The 16,467-nt window shown below is 40.0% G+C and overlaps 1 protein-coding gene across 2 annotated transcripts in view; it reads left to right on the forward strand.

Annotated features, from left to right (window-relative positions):
• ITGA1 (integrin subunit alpha 1) overlaps positions 1-16,467 on the forward strand; it is a 124,081-nt gene that overhangs the window by 45,992 nt on the left and 61,622 nt on the right. The window contains exons 2-7 of one of the 2 annotated variants that reach the window (XM_034774419.1): positions 1,622-1,742; positions 5,092-5,201; positions 6,461-6,549; positions 6,644-6,758; positions 7,432-7,559; positions 14,899-15,047. In XM_034774419.1, coding sequence (XP_034630310.1) covers positions 1,622-1,742; positions 5,092-5,201; positions 6,461-6,549; positions 6,644-6,758; positions 7,432-7,559; positions 14,899-15,047 — 712 coding nt within the window. Of the gene's footprint in view, positions 1-1,621; positions 1,743-5,091; positions 5,202-6,460; positions 6,550-6,643; positions 6,759-6,879; positions 6,901-7,431; positions 7,560-14,898; positions 15,048-16,467 lie in introns of those variants that run through there. The other variant, XM_034774420.1, reaches the window with a different exon arrangement.

Consider the following 16,467-nt stretch of genomic DNA (forward strand, 5'->3'; position numbering starts at 1 on the left):
ACTCCTGTCTCTTTTCTAGTCACAAACCACCCAGAGTCCTTCTGCTGGTCAAACACATTGTGCAATTTATTTACAATGCTCTTTCCCACCAGCCTTACAGACTTGTGCAGCTCAGTATTTACAATAGCACACACTCGTTAGCTGGGGTAACCATATTTTCCCAAAGGGAAAACGTGACTCCCCATGGAGCCGGCCTGAGGTCCTCCTCCCCCGGTGTGGAGGGCTGGCCCAAGCCCCTCCGCTGCCTGCCTATGTGCCCGAGCCACTCTCCTGAGCTCTCCCTCCTGCACAGGGCTGGCGTTGCTGCTTGCCCCCGTGCACTTTCCTCTGTGCTCCATTAGGGGTCACACCCCACTTTTTGGGCAAAACTGGGCATTTGTCCAGATTGCTCTTGCCAACTGATGATCAGTTGGCAAGAGCAAATGGGACAAATGCCCAGTTTTGCCAAAAAAGTCAGAACAGCTGGGACAGGTCTTAAAAAGGACTGTCCCAGCTAAAACTGGACATATGGTCACCCTATCCTTAGCTCACTCAGCCAAGGAGGGGAGAAGGCATCTTCCCTCCGAAAGACTTCTTCTGGCTCTGAAAACTCTACCAATCTCTCTTCCCACCTGACCACTTTCTTCTTGTGCCTTTCTACTTACTGGGTTAATTAGCCAATCCTCCAGCCCATATACAGTCTATCAGTTATACACAGCTTTGCCCCTCAAGTTTACTCTGGGGCAGTTTAACTGGTAATCCAATGATCAGAGTGCAGGTACAGCCACTGTTGCCCAGCACTCTATCACAGGAAACTAGCCAGACTCTAATTGCAATAAGCCATTCTGACTGAGCATTGATAGGCTATCAGAATAGTCAAGCATAGATATCACAAAGGCATGGATCATCATAGAATATCAGGGTTGGAAGGGACCTCAGGAGGTCATCTAGTCCAACCCCCTGCTCAAAGCAGGACTAATTCCCAGACAGATTTTTGCCCCAGATCCCTAAATGGCCCCCTCAAGGATTGAACTTGCAACCCTGGGTTTAGCAGGCCAATGCTCAAACCACTGAGCTATCCCCGCCCCCCCATGATGATGAACTCTATATGTAGAATTAAAATGTACAACTTCCGTCATGGTGCTAAAAGCCTGATCTTCCATATTCTGCTCATGGTCAAAAATTACACCCAAAGTGTGAACCTTATTATTACCTTCCTGGAGCGCACTTAATTAACAGATAGGAAGAGATCCTGAGTCATCAAAATCCATCCATCCAGAATCCAACCAGTTCTCCCATTCAACGATTTGTAATTCTGTTTTATCAAGCTATCTTGCATCAGCCTTGCAATTCGGCTATTGCAGAAACAGAATCCTCCTATATTTTTGTTTAAAAATTAATTATTAACTTTTACAAAGGAAAATTATGAAACTAATATTAACCAAGATTAAAACGTAATGTAGTTGCTTAATATTTATTTCTGCAGTCAAAAATGCCATTTTGAGCAAAATGGCTGCCTCCAACAGCAACCTCAGGAAAATCACTTTTAATCAAAATCACAATGGCCACTTTACTCATGGTCTTGATTGTATACATAGTTACATAATGTTGCGTGTTACATTGAATTTTTTTTTTTTAACAGCTCTGCTTCACCTCTGTGCATCTTTCAATGTTGATGTCAAAAATGCAATGACGTTCAGTGGCTCTGTGGAGGACATGTTTGGGTACACAGTTCAACAGTATGAAAATGAGGAAGGAAAATGGTGAGTTTGTTTTTTCTAAATAGCATAATATCCTAATTGTAAACTACTGAATAGCACACATTGGAACTGTATTCTGTTCCATAATTTCAGTAAGTAAGGGCCAGATTCTGCCTTCTTTCATCATGGTAAATATTTCCTTGCTTTGTACAGTTGTCTCTAATGGGTTCTGTCAGTGATTGTCTGCATTGGTTATGCCAACCTGCAGGAAAACTTTTGGATCAAAATATCAAATAATACAATACCCTTTAATTTGGGCTAAAAATGTCTTCTTTGAGTATATTGCTGTTTGGTGTTTTGGACCCTCTGCTCATTGCTGCCACATTCTGAAATAAAAGGTTTATTCAGCCAGGTTTGTTGCTGTCTTTCATTCTTCAGAATGATGCCATGCTAGATGTTCCACTGAGATGGCAATGCTATGAGAAAGCTCAAATCAGAGAGGGGACCATCTCCTCTGCACTGAGAGTGGAATTCAGAATAAGAGTATCCCTGTCCCATTATTTGTCCAGTGGAGAGGGAGTTAATCCTCTCTGCAGCTGCACCTTTGAGAATGATTCCTGTTCCCACACTGGTCACTGGTTGGGTAGGCTATTGAATTGGGGGTCGGATGACCCAAGAATTGGAAATACCGAAGCATAGCTCTGCAGCAGTCACCATTCTGTGTAGGTTTCCCTATTTTTGAAATGGGCTTCTGCAGCAGTCTAATATTTCTGCTGAACAAGATAGGAAAACAGCCGAGGACAATCTATGGGTTTCAGGCCCATGTGGCTATAGATCTATTCTGCTAGATCAGGCCATCAGTATGTAGTACCTTCACTAATCTTATGTGCAAATGTAACAACATAGCCAAAGGTTGTTGATGAGGCCATGTACAAGATTACTGTCTCACACTCGCTATTACAGAATCACTAGAAAGTATTGAAAGTAATGAAATTGCAGATGCCACTTTTAAAATACTATTTCATGATTTTCTAGCTTGTGGATTCTTTAAATATACATTAAGGTAAATGCCAGGCCTACACTGTCCTTCCTTGACCTGGACTGGCTCTTTAGGATACCCTACACATCCCAGAAATAGGGATTTTGCTATGTCAATTCCTTGGAAATGTAGCAGGCTCTTTCAAAAATAGAAAATACAAACCACAGATGATGATCTTCCTGTGGCATAAGCCCAAAACAACCCCCTGGATTCAACCATCCCCAAAGTTCAAATTCAGAGACAGCCATAAGTGCTGGAACTAGGGGTGCTGCCACACCCACTGGCTTGAAGTGGTTTCCATCATATCCGGGGTTTACAGTTTGTTTCAATGGCTCTCAGCGCCCCCACTATACAAATTGTTGCAGCACCCCTGGAGACAGATGTGCAATTCATGCCCATCGCTAGTTCAAAGTGGCTGTGTTGAGAGGCTGTATGTCTTTAAGCATTTAAATAGTCCGTGATATGACATCAGCATGTTATACAGAACAGGAAATCCATACACTGCCTAAAACTAGATTCACAATATTTTATGATGATGTAAAAGTGTAGAAATAAGTATTAGATACTGCAGAGTTAAAGATGTTTAGCACTCTGAGTTTCCTGTAAATCTATCTGTGTCAGGAAACCAAAGAATCACCTTCAGAAACCCTAATTCAACAAGACAGCCTTTCTTCAAACCATTTATCAAAGTGCTTATAGTTCCTATTTCAAGGTATATTAAACAAATTAATGAGAAAAGAATTCTGGGCAGGATCCTGCTGGGTTGTGATCACCACCTGTGAGATGTCAAGCATCCTCAACTTCATCACCTTACAGTTTCTGCTTCTGAAGAAGATTGCTTGTAGAAAATACATACAATGTGGCATATGAAGAAATAGCATGAAGGAAAATATCACCCTCATCCAATATGTATTCAGAGCATTTTATTTTGAAGAAAAGTTATTAGTTAAAACAATCTGCACAGATCCCATTGAGTCATGCCAACTTTTGTTTGCTTTAGGGATAGTGTATTGGAACTGCACTTGTAAATTGCTGTGAACATATCCTCTGTGCCACATTTTCTGTTATTTTTTTGGTGGGGGGCTTTTTTAATCCATAAACTAGGGGGCTTTTTTAATCCATAAACTAGCTTTTACATATTATAGTTCATATAGCTTATCCCAAGCTGCTGAGCTCTTTCTTAGGTAGATGTCTCAAGATCAGAAGAGTGATTTCTGAAAACTATACCACAGTAATGTAATTGTCCAGAAATATGCACCTCTAATTTTGTTTGGGGTCCCTAGGCAGTGTAGCTTATGAAGATAAAACTGCTGATAAAACTATTTAAGCAGTCTCTTCATCTCTGGGGATCAGAAGCTCTCATTTTCACTGAAGACTCCTATTGTAGATCTAAGAGTGAATATTTAATTCCCAATACTTATAAAATATAGGATGTGAAAGGTTACAAAACTATAAATCCAGAGTTTATGATTATATCAAACTCTGAAAAAGCCCAACTGTTTGTCAGAATCCTAAAAATGTTAGCTTTAACCCTCAATCTCTACATAGCTATTATTTTTTATGAATACTGAGAGGGAAGACCCATATCTCTTACACTATTTCTTTAAATTACTTAAGGCCAAATTCTCCCCTTGGATGCCTGTAAATATCTATCATTCCGTAGACCAGGGATCAGCAACCTTTGACACGCGGGCCATCAGGGAAATGCGCTGGCAGGCTGTGACAGTTTGTTTACCTGCAGCGTCCGCAGGATCGGCCGATCGCAGCCCCTGCCGCTTCCTGCAGCCCCCATTGGCCTGAAACAGCGAACCGCAGCCAATGGGAGCTGCAATTGGCCGAACCTGCAAACGCTGCAGGTAAACAAACCAGCCCAGCCCATCAGCACATTTCCCTGACTGGCCATGTGCCAAAGGTTGCCGATACTTGCTGTAGACCATTCATAAATTGTAATTTAAACTAAAATGTAAAAAAAATAGAGGAGAGAGAAGATGTTTTTTAAAAAAAAAGACAAATGCAGATACTTTTTCAAATCTTTTGTCCCCCAAAATGTCCTTATTTTCCTTTGGCGTTGTCTTTTCCTCCACACATCCATGAACACATACACTCACACACCTCTTTCCTTTTCTGTGTTCCTCTAAAGGAGCAGAAGATGACATGGTTACTTTTCTTTGTCTCTGAACTAAAAATATGATGCCATTTTTCCAGCTGTCTCTCCACCCTGCACACTTATGCAGAGCTTGCTGCAGATAGGCTCCCCAATACGTTTTATAAAGGTGCATTATACTCAGTACTGACTTTCATGTCCACTAATGGAACAAAAGGAAGAAATGTATGTGTTGAGGAGAAAATTCATGTGACTTATTTTATTTTCAGGGTACTTATTGGTTCTCCATTAGTTGGCCAACCCAAGAAGAGAACAGGAGATGTCTACAAATGCCCTGTAGGGAAGGGCAAATCACCTTGCATAAAACTGAACCTACCAGGTATGAAATAAAATGGCGGTGGCAGAGGACTATCCTTATCCTGTTTGTGTAGCTCCCATAGAGGTGACATCTTAGCAAGTTTATGGCTAAATTTTTTTATTAAAATTGTTTAAAAAAAAATAACTAAATGTGTGTAGCTAAATGCTTACATTCTGAGGGATAAAATAACTCATGATAATGAAATAGGAAGTCTTTCAGATCAAATTGCACATTTGAATATTAACAATAGTATTCTGAAGTCTCTTTAGTGCCCTATGTCTTCATTAAATGTGTTGGTGACTTCAGTCCATTTGATGGTGAACCATGGCTATGTTACATAAACACCAGTACAACTGGCACTAATTGACTCTGTCTGGCAGTCCCTACAGAGAGACCAAGGGCTAAATTGTCATGGATTAGCTTTTCAGTATCTGATCCAAACCCCACTGAAGCCCATGAGAGTCTTTCCAATACTTCAATGAGCTTTAGATGAGATTGTAACTGGCTAGAAGTGGTCTCTCCAGAACAAGGATGAAGCAATTAATATATCAATTAGAGTAAGCCTGGATTGCCACCATAACTGTGGCTGGGATTGGGAGATCCTTGATATAGACAGGAAAAGAGTTACTGTAAAGCTGAAAGAAGAACAGGAGTACTTGTGGCACCTTAGAGACTAACAAATTTATTAGAGCATAAGCTTTCGTGGACTACAGCCCACTTCTTCCACGAAAGCTTATGCTCTAATAAATTTGTTAGTCTCTAAGGTGCCACAAGTACTCCTGTTCTTTTCGCAGATACAGACTAACACGGCTGCTACTCTGAAACCTGTAAAGCTGAGTTTTACCAGATTTATTATTTAGTTTTAATCTTCACTGAAACCCCTTGCATATCAGTGATTTATTTCGATGTAAAAAATCTATAACTTATATAATAGCAGACTTCTATAAAGATGTAATGTTTATTTGTTATAACTGGCAAAATTGTGTGTGAACAGTAATCTCCTGCTTTCATCACACTGCTATTTCTATGTTCTTTTGTGGTTCAGGAAAACTATTTGAGACAGTGACCCAGACAAAATTCTGGGATGAAAGCCAGTTTTTGCATTTTTACTTGTTCATTATACTCCTAATCACTGTTCCGGGAGGAGGAGGAGGAGTGCTAAAATACTTGATAGAACCAAAAACAAGCTGTGTTTTATGTTTGTAAGCTTTATACTAGAGGACATATCATTTAACATCTCTTCACATTTCAAAATACTTAACATTTTGATCTATTTATAGCTAACACTTCAGTTCCTAACGTTGTGGAAGTAAAAGAGAACATGACTCTTGGAACAACTTTAGTGACTAACCCAAAAGGAGGCTTTCTGGTAAGAAAATAATTACATTCCTAACTTTGATAGGGAATTATACATATCCCAAAAGCTTCATTATGTAACTTTTAACCCTTTCTATTTCTTAAAGGCTTGTGGGCCACTCTATGCTTACAAATGTGGGCATTTGCATTACACAACTGGCATCTGTTCTAACGTCAGTTCCACATTTGAAGTTGTAAATGCCATTGCACCATCTGTACAAGGTATGCATACCACAATAATGTTCTCATGTGTTTGAAAGCATGAAGCACTGAACAAGACAAATGTCTACACACAGGCATACCAAAAAGCATAAACTATTTTTCCAAGCTACCAGCATTACCAAGTTAAGTAAATGTTTTCATTGTGAGTATATAAGCTAACTTCTTGCTACTTTTGGAATAAATATGCAGTGTAAACAATCTCTAGAATGCTATGTAATGTCCAAACATAATTGCTAAAAATAGTCCTGATGCTTTTCCTTATGGTTAGAAGAGTTTCTTTAAATAATGAAGGCAAGTTACTGAGACATCTAACAAGTCCGATCTGGTAAGATATACATTACAAAAACATAGGATATGTTTAAATGGAAGAACTAGAGTAGGAAAGTAGGAAATTGGGAAATTAAGGGTTTACCTTAATAAAGATCCCAATCCTGTAAACAAACGCATGCCTAAGTTTTTTTTGTATGCAATGTTCTACTAATGTTAATGGGACTATTCACACTGTAAAATCCTGGGACTAAAATGACAAAGCAAATATTGCTGAACACCAGTTTGTTTTAGACCTGTATTTTTAAATGTCAGGATTAAATGTGATGTCTACAATTATTTGTTGCAATGGTTATGTATTTGACACTCATTTGTGACAATTCTCATCTGGCAATTTATGTTGCAGAATGTAAGGCCCAACTGGATATTGTCATAGTTCTTGATGGTTCTAATAGTATTTACCCATGGAAGAGTGTCACAGATTTTTTAAACAGCCTTCTGGAAAAAATGGACATAGGCCCTCAACAAACACAGGTAAAGTGATGTGTTATAATCTTGTTTGCAGAAAAATATGGTTTACGGAAAATAAAGTGAGAGGCGAGTCCATGCAGAATAAAGTGAGTTTATTACAATGCGGAGTCAAAATAAAATAATTATTTTATCCTCACCTTGTCAGTTTTGCCACAAAGAAAGTTCCCTCCTGCTCAGACCCACAGCTTCTTGAAAACACTGTTCAAACAATCCCTCCATTACAGGGTGGGGAAGGCGAGCAGCAACCACAGGAGAATGGCTGGCTGCTGCCTCATCCCCTCCCGGCCTTCACATACAGGTAGAATAAGGTTGTGAGAGACAATCAACTCTCTCCTCCCCTCTATTCCCCAAGCTTAGCCAATGGCAGCAGGAAAACACAGAGAATCTCTATACCTCTGCTCTCTTTTCCATCAAGGCACCATCTCCATGTGTATTCTGGGTACAGGGAAAGCCTCAGAGCAGCCAAGTCTGTTCTGCTCTTCCTTCCTCTTCTCAGGACACCAGAAGTTGTCTTTCCCCTGCTATTTGGGGGGAGGGATAGCTCAGTGGGTTGAGCACAGGCCTGCTAAACCCAGGGTTGTGAGTTCAATCCTTGAGGGGGCCACTTAGGGATCTAGGGCAAAATCAGTACTTGGTCCTGCTAGTGAAGGCAGGGGCCTGGACTCAATGGCCTTTCAGGGTCCCTTCCAGTTCTAGGAGATAGGATATCTCCATTAATTTATATTTTTATAATTTATCAGATCAAACATCCCTTCCCTACTGAGATAGGAGGAAGGCTGTGAGAGCATGGGAAATTGAATTCCAGATTACTAAATTGCTCATCAGAGAGGCCCTGATCAGTTGAGATCCCACCCCTCCCCTCTCACTGGGGTGACCCTGATAGATTGGGACTTCCCCCCCCCCCCCCCCCCCCCCCTCCCCTCTCCCTAGAGAGACCAGGACCACCAGGATTTCTCCCTGCTTCCTCTCCCCTCCCACTGGAGAGACCAGGACCAGCTGGGACCTCTGCTGTCTCTTCCCACTGGAGAGACCCTGACTGGCCAGGACTTCTCCTCCACCTCTCCCTACAGTGGCCAGGATCTCTCCTCCTTTCCCATCGCTGCCTATGGCCAAGAGGAGTGTGGCTGGGCCCCCTACCCCTCTTATCTATATTTTAAACATATAGGCCTTATTTTTACTCACTCACACTGCTTTAAATTCTATTTGATTAGATTTGTACAACTGCCTCCATCACTATAATTTCTGAGCACTTTGAAATCCATGGAGTTACACTGATTTCAAGCCAGTGTTTCACAAGTGAAAGGAGAATTGGGTCCCTGCTGTACACTGTAGTTTATAACGAATTTATAATATGCCTTTGGCTATTAGTTTTACAAAACCACATTCTGATTGTCTGCTTGAGGCTTTTTGTTTCTCTCCTCCATGAAAAAATGGTCATCACAGTTATGGCTAAATGAGGTTTCATCTTCTCACTATAACTAAGAAAGAAATGGAGTAAAAGGAGAAGGAAAGAAAAAGTCCTCCATTCTCTATTTCAGAATGATATTTTAAAGCAATAGCTAAAACATTCAGGTACAAAGAGACAAAGTTTGCTGTATTTATTTTTCCCACAAGAACTTCCTCCTCTCTCTTTCCCTAACTGAGCAGAGTGCTCAGCATAGTTTCTCAGGCAGCTGGCCTGCTTTTAAGTTGTACTTGTACATCAGACATGTAATGTATGTTTCCCTGTTCAGCATCAGATGTAAGAGTTCAGCTCAAAAGCAGCCCAGCTGCTGCAGTTCAAAGCAGCCCAATTGTCTCAGCCATGGCTGATGAGAACAGAAGCCGAAATGAAGGAGAAATGTGGCATTCTCCTTTGAAGTTTGGCCACTTGAGAAGCAATCATGAGAGGGGGTGCCCAAACTCAAATTGAAAGGTGACATTGCTATTGCTGGTCATGCGATCAGCAGAGCTGCTCAAGTGGCTGGGTTGAGTGTGGTTGCTTTTTTCTGAATGTTGCGGAGAGAACTGAAGGAATATGCGGGAGGGGCAACAGGGGAAAGGGATCATGGAGAAAATAGGATGAGAAAGAGAAACAGGAGGAAAGAAACAATTAAAATGAGAAGTGGGATGAGAAGCTGCACAGCACAGAGTTAAAATGGGGATCATGCATAAAGGAAAAAAGCATTACTGCCTTTTTCATACAAGTTCTTTTTTTCCCTCCCCTCTGAGCTATGTCCTATGGCACAAGCCTATGCCAAACAGCGAAGAAAAAAAAAAAGTTTCATTAAAACTTTGGAGCCATATTACAATGATTTTAAAAGACTCTCAGGCCTATTTTATTGCTGCTTTAATTCACACTTTGGAGGCTATGGGCAAGTGGCTTGTGCCTCATGATGCTGCCCATAGACTGAATCAATGGGCTAATAAAACATGCCCCGTGGTATCTTAATGATCACTTTCCTTTCCAAAGGACAGAAAGGGCATTATATGTATAAAAAAATATTGTGGCATTAAGAAGCTTTTGTATGAAGGGAGGATTTAGTGATGGCTTAAACATCATTATGTTTGACTAATTAGGGGCAAGATAGACCAAATAAAATGGCATGGAATAAATCAGACTTTGTCATTACTGAGGGAAGTTCAGCTGGTTCTATATATGTAAAAATGGACCATCTGTTATTGCTTTTCAAGCTTTTTCAGTTTTTAATCTAATCTCAAATAAGTTGGCTAAAACCACTACTTTTCTTTCTCTCCCTCCTCCACATCCCAGTGAGGAATGTCCTGGCATTTCATTGCTTTAAATTTTACTGTTTTTTTTAAGAATACAATTGTTTCCATGTATATTTATTAGGACAGCTAACTTATATACTTCAAACAAGGGACTGTATTTATTAATAGAAGGAACAACAATATATATTGCTTCAAAAAAGTTTTGTCTTAAAATAGAACAGTCACACAGAACATAGGACTTTTCCTTGAATAGTCTTATAGTGCTTTTGCACAGGAACTTGGGACAATTACAGAACCATTCCCTCATGGAAAATAAAAATGTGTGGAATGTAAGGGAAGAGGACAAAGACATGTTCAATAAGTCTTGAGTCAAAAAAACATGTTCAATAAGTTGTGGTCAGTAAAGCTGGGAAGAAAAATGTTAGTTTTTCTGAGGCAACACAGGAAATACTGCCCCCTAACTAATAGGATCCTATTTCACATATGTAAACCAAGCAAATCAAGACTCATGTTACAAGTGTAACCCTTCTGCCGGTCTGAGTCGGCAGCAACAAGGGCCGGGTTCAGTATCTAGGGGTTCTGTTTCAATAACGCAATGCAAAACCGGCTTGTGCCCCCATCCAGTGACCTGGGACAATTACATACCATCCCCTGGGCACCTCTAAGAGGCAATACTTCCCCTCTCGCAAGCACGGAGTCTGAGTGTAGCAGAAAATGTTTAATAACATGAGGTAAACAACATCAGCATTAAATTGGAAAAACACAAACCATGAGCAAAAGACCCACCCCAGCAAATTGGGCCGTGTCCTTTCCCTTTGGTTCTTGAATCCAGCACTCAGGGTGTTAAGGGGCACCTTACGTGGTCCGAGGCCGACTGCCCGCCTCTCCGTGGGGTTCCGCTGCAGCCTTCACCAGGAGCCGCTCCACTCCACCAGCTGTCCCGTGAGCCGCTCCTGCCACCCCATGAACTGCTCCACTCCACTCTGCTCCTCCAGCCACCCCCGCAAACTGCTCAGCTCCACTCACTGTTCCGTGGGCCGCTCCAACTATCCCACAAACTGCTCTGCTCCACCAGCCAGCCCGCAGACTGCTCAGCTCCGCTCACCATTCCGTGGGCCACTCCAACCGTCCCACAAACTGCTTCGCTCTGCCAGCCACTCCACCAGCCATCCCGCAAACTGCTTCGCTCTGCCAGCCACTTAGCAATATAGCTTCAGGCTCCCCCACTAGTTAACACAGCACTCAGTGATCTCAGCTCTTAGTAACTTTAGCTCTTTAGTGATTTCAGCTTGTAGTAGGGAAGCTCCAGTGCTGGTGCACCATTGGCCCAAAGTGAATTCCACATAGCAGCCTGTAAGTAGACTCTCAATAGAATCAAAATTAGCTCTGCTATTCAATAGTGGAGAGAGGAGGTGGTGCAATTGGTGTTTTGGGCCCTATACTTTCAGGTACAAATACCTGTCTCCATCCTCTCTCAATTCACTGGGTTTTGAAACCCATGTCCCTTGTCTAGCGAGTGCTACTTAGGTGATGGTGAGACCCTCTGTCATAAAACAGTTTCATTGTCCTTGATTCACATAATCAGGGTAACAACACTTTATTCCTCCTGCCCCAATAACAGAGAAACTGGGGATCCCACAGCAGCCAAAGTGACCATTTTGGGCTGCCATGGGCTCATGCTAGGTCGGGTGGGTGTGCCTAAGCAAACAAGATCACCCCCCCAGAGTTCTTTTCCACACTCGCCATAATTCACCACCAGATGTCAGGGTAGAGCTCATCCTGACTCTGCTTACACAAGTAAGATCGGGATTAGTAGTCTGATGAGGTATGGGAGTTTGGACAGGATCATGGTCCCACTAAAGCAAGGTTACATCAGTCAGATGTGTGCCCAGTATAAAGGCCCCCAAAAGCCCAACCTTCCATTCCTATTACATTAGAGATTTATGTTTAATATGGCTCGGGCAGGATCGCTAGTGAGGCATGATACTTTTGCCATTAAGCAAACACAACAATTCTTTCCTAGCCTTTCCTACTGATTGTCTGCCGTTGCTTTCACGGAAGGAAGGAGGGAGAGGGGCCTGACAACATGTAGCCAAAACCACCCATGGCAAAGTTTTTGCCCCATCAGGCCTTGGGAGCTTAACCCAGAATTCCAATGGGCAGCGGAGACTGCGGGAACTGTGGGATAGCTACCCATAGTACACCACTCTGTAAGTCAATGCTAGCCGCGGTAGTGAGGACGCACTCTGCCAACTTAATGTGCTTAGCGTGGACATAGGCAATAGACTGTATAAAATCAAATTCTAAAAAACTGACTTCTATAAAACTGACCTAATTTCGTAGTGTAGACATACCCTAAGAAAAAGAAATCACTGAAAGCCAGCTTCCTTTGACTGGGCACATTTCTCCTTCAGCTGCAGTTAAAACACATGCCACAAAATTAGGTGCCTCGGAGGCACGGGGTTCAGAATTTAACCGTTGACAAGGGATACAGTTTTAGCCACACATATCCTATGAACAGTAAATGCCATGTGTGCCTCAGTCTCTTGTGTAACCTAAACAAGAGTTACACATTGTGCAGAATCCACAGGGACACACAGCCCCAGGATATTCCTCATTACAGGAGCAGAAGGGCACATTTTTAGAGGCAATTTTAAAAGGGTGCAACTTATCTTACTGGGGTGAACTTATGTATCTTCTTCCTTTAGAAAAAGCAAGCAAATCTGAGATGCGGAAGTTAAAGGTGATAGGATTCTCTGTTATTGTCATATCCCTTTATAATCATACCCCTAACAGGACCATGGGGTTAATGATACTATTGCAGTGTCAGTGTTTATTTTATCACAGTATAGGCTATTTATCCCATACTAGCATCATCAGTCTGCATGCTAGTAAACAAAAACTTTTCATAGGCCGAGGGAAATGTTATAAAATTGTCTCAGAAACACATCCATAAAGCAAGTCTAAAACACACACCAAGCCACCTATAAAATAATATGACTGTATAAACATTATAGAGGTCTTATTGATCCTCAATACCTAAATGTTACAGAGATTTTAATAATAGATGGGTGAAATATAAATATGCCACATAATAGTGCATTACCCTAAATAACACCAATAAATCGTAAAGCTTAACATAAAATTGAAATATGCTAATGGAATATTGTGTGGATTTTTCCCAGTAAAAGCAGTCAAGAACCTGCCAAAACATTAAAAGAGACTGAGATGAATGAGGGAAATTAATTAATATTTAGAAATACTGCTTATCTTTTTATTTTACATTCTGTTTTTGCAGTAGTTTCCCTCAGGCATTTGCAGATTGGCTGTAATTCAGTGTGTCAAGCTCTCACACAAATACACGTCTAGCTGAGATCTTCTTGGGTTTCCCTTCTTTCCAGTAGCCACCATTTTATTCAAGTTCTTCCCTCTGGCACATATCAAGCATAAAGAAACTATTGGTTTGGTTTACCTCCTGCTGGGAGAATGGCCTGAGCCTGCACTACCCTCCCTGCTGTCCCTTAAATCAGAGAGCACTGTGCTCTTGATCAAGCTAAAGATCACTGTGATCTTCATCTCCTACTGGGGCCTGAAAACATTAGTGATACTTCTAGTTTTAGTATGTTGGATATAACCAAAATGTATTTTAAAAGCATTATAGTATTACTGGATGTGAAATATGTCCTCTTACTCCATAGGCAGTTGTGAAAGTTGTGAGAGCTAGACAATTTTTTTTTTTTTTTTTTTACACAAAACTGGTGAGAGGGAGACTCTCTATAATGTGTTAGCTAAGACACTGGCCTGGCTCTGGATTCAAGCCAGAGTTTTTCTATCCCAGTTCAGACTTGAATCTGGGTCTCCTAACCCCTGGCCGAATGGCCTAACCACCAGGCAATTAGCTATACTGGGGTTGGTCTTGCTCTTACTACCCCCTCCTCCCCTTTTGTGAAAGAGTCCAAAACCAAATTTTGAAACCTCAGTATGTTTTATGAAACACAATAGTTGTTTTCCAAACAAATCTACTCACATGCAAACTATGTATTTATCTTAGGAGAAATTCACGCTAGGACTAAAGCTGAATGAAATTTTTTGGATGAAATTTTTTTGCCAAAAAAAAGTATCTTCAGGTCAACCTAAACATCTTATGAATATGTGTTAAATTCACTGAATTGTTTTGGCTGAAACAAAAAAAAAGTTCTGAAAAAGTCTAAATGTTTTGTTTTGACATTTTCTAAATTAAATGTTTTAATTTTTTTATTCAAAATTATTCTTTAAAAAAACCTTCAATTTTATTTTTTAAAAAGATTTTAAAACATCAAAAAAATAAATCAAATGTTTAATTTGGAATTGGACAAAACATTTCATTAGGCCTGAATAATTATTTTTCCTTTTTTGTTTTATTGGAAATTTTGAAAAATTTTTCATTTTGAGTTGACTTGAAATTAATTTTTTTCCTGATTTTTTTGGCTGCCAATCAGTTACTCACACAGCTCTACCCAGGACTTGTGTTGTGCATACCCATTGCCCTGGCCTTCAGAACAGGCATGTATTTAACCCATTGAGAGAGACTGATGATCACAAAAATGTTCATTATTGAGGGCTTTTTTTTAACAAAAATTGCTTGTTTCAGGTTGGAATTGTTCAATATGGGCAAGAGGTAGTCCATGAATTTAGCCTCAATACTTACATGACAACAGATAATGTACTGATTGCAGCCAGCGCGATAAAGCAAAGAGGTGGAGCACAAACTATGACAGCCCTTGGAATAGATACAGCAAGGTAAGTGCATACCATTTGATGAAGTAAGGATAAGTTATGGTGGAGATGAATAAAATCAGATGTGTTTGTAGGTTTGGTTTTTATAGATTTTGATTTTGCAAATCAAAATTGGGTGTAGTTTGCATCTGGTTTCCATTATATCTGAACTAGCAAAGTTTTAGAAGGAGAGATGGACAAAAAGTCCTGATTTTGTCCTGCCTTTACAACAGTTCTCATGCAGTCCCTCACAACTGCAGCCACCTCTTGGGTAGAGGGAAGCAGTGAACCAGCACAGAGCAGATACACTGAACAACCCCCTAATCTTAAGAAAAGTGCTGAGGGATCTTTCATAACCATGCAGAACAGGTTAATTTGTTTTTTAAAGTCTTGTCTAAAATACCTCCATACAGTAAATTACAGGGTTAATTGTAGTGTTAATTTAACTTCCTTAAAAGGCTATAGGGATGAATTGAATCTACCAGGATTTGAACCTGCAATTCCCTAGGAGTCTACAGGTTTCGCATCTGACATATATACTCTATAATGCTGAAATTTTACCTTTGTATATATAGTAAAATAAGTGTTAAAAGTTCCTTCTGCGCATCTCCCCTTTTTCCATTCATCTGCTCATTAGCTGGCTGCTTTGGGTTCTGCCTAATTTTGGAAGGACGGAAAGATGGGGGAAATTTCATATTTATTGGAATGTGTTTGTTCTGTTTACTTCTGGTATGATGATCATTTCTAGCTTTTTCTCTATTTAGGCTTAATACTAAAGCTATGTGAATAATGGAGTTTTTTTAGTAGTAGATTTAATTTAAATAAGGAGTAAATTTAGAGTAGAGCCAAAAACAATTTTTGTTCAGTAAATAGGAAATTTAAAAAAATCATTTTGATAAAATGAAAATATTTTGTTTTGATGCTGCCCATTTTTAAAGGTTTTTGAATTTTAAAATAAAATTAAAGGTAATTTAGAAACAAAAATTCATTTGAAACTGAAAAATTAAAATGTTTCATTTCAAAAATGTCAAAGTGAAACATTTTGATTTTTCCAGAATTTTGTTTTTTCTAAATAAACAAGTCTGGAAAATTCACAAAATATTGTGATGTCGCCAGAGCTGCATTATTTATTGAAAAATAGTTCTGGCTATAAAATTTCACCCAGCTCTATTTAACACATCCTTATGCCTGTATAACACATGCAACTTTGTGTATATGAAAGATTTATATTTTTAATTTTTCCCATGCTGTGGTAAATGTTCTTTTTATTTTTTCCTATATAAACTTTGTTTTTTATATCTTATTTTTGTTAAGTGTGGAGGGAATTTGAGTGAAAAAAATGGGAGTTGAACACTGATACTTAGTATTCATTGTCTGTCTATCTTTTTATCTCCCTCTCTACCTACAGACATGGCATAGATCTACCTAGCTAACTAGTCTGTCT

Source organism: Trachemys scripta, chromosome 6, assembly GCF_013100865.1.
Source record: "Trachemys scripta elegans isolate TJP31775 chromosome 6, CAS_Tse_1.0, whole genome shotgun sequence".
Classification (NCBI taxonomy): domain Eukaryota; kingdom Metazoa; phylum Chordata; order Testudines; family Emydidae; genus Trachemys; species Trachemys scripta.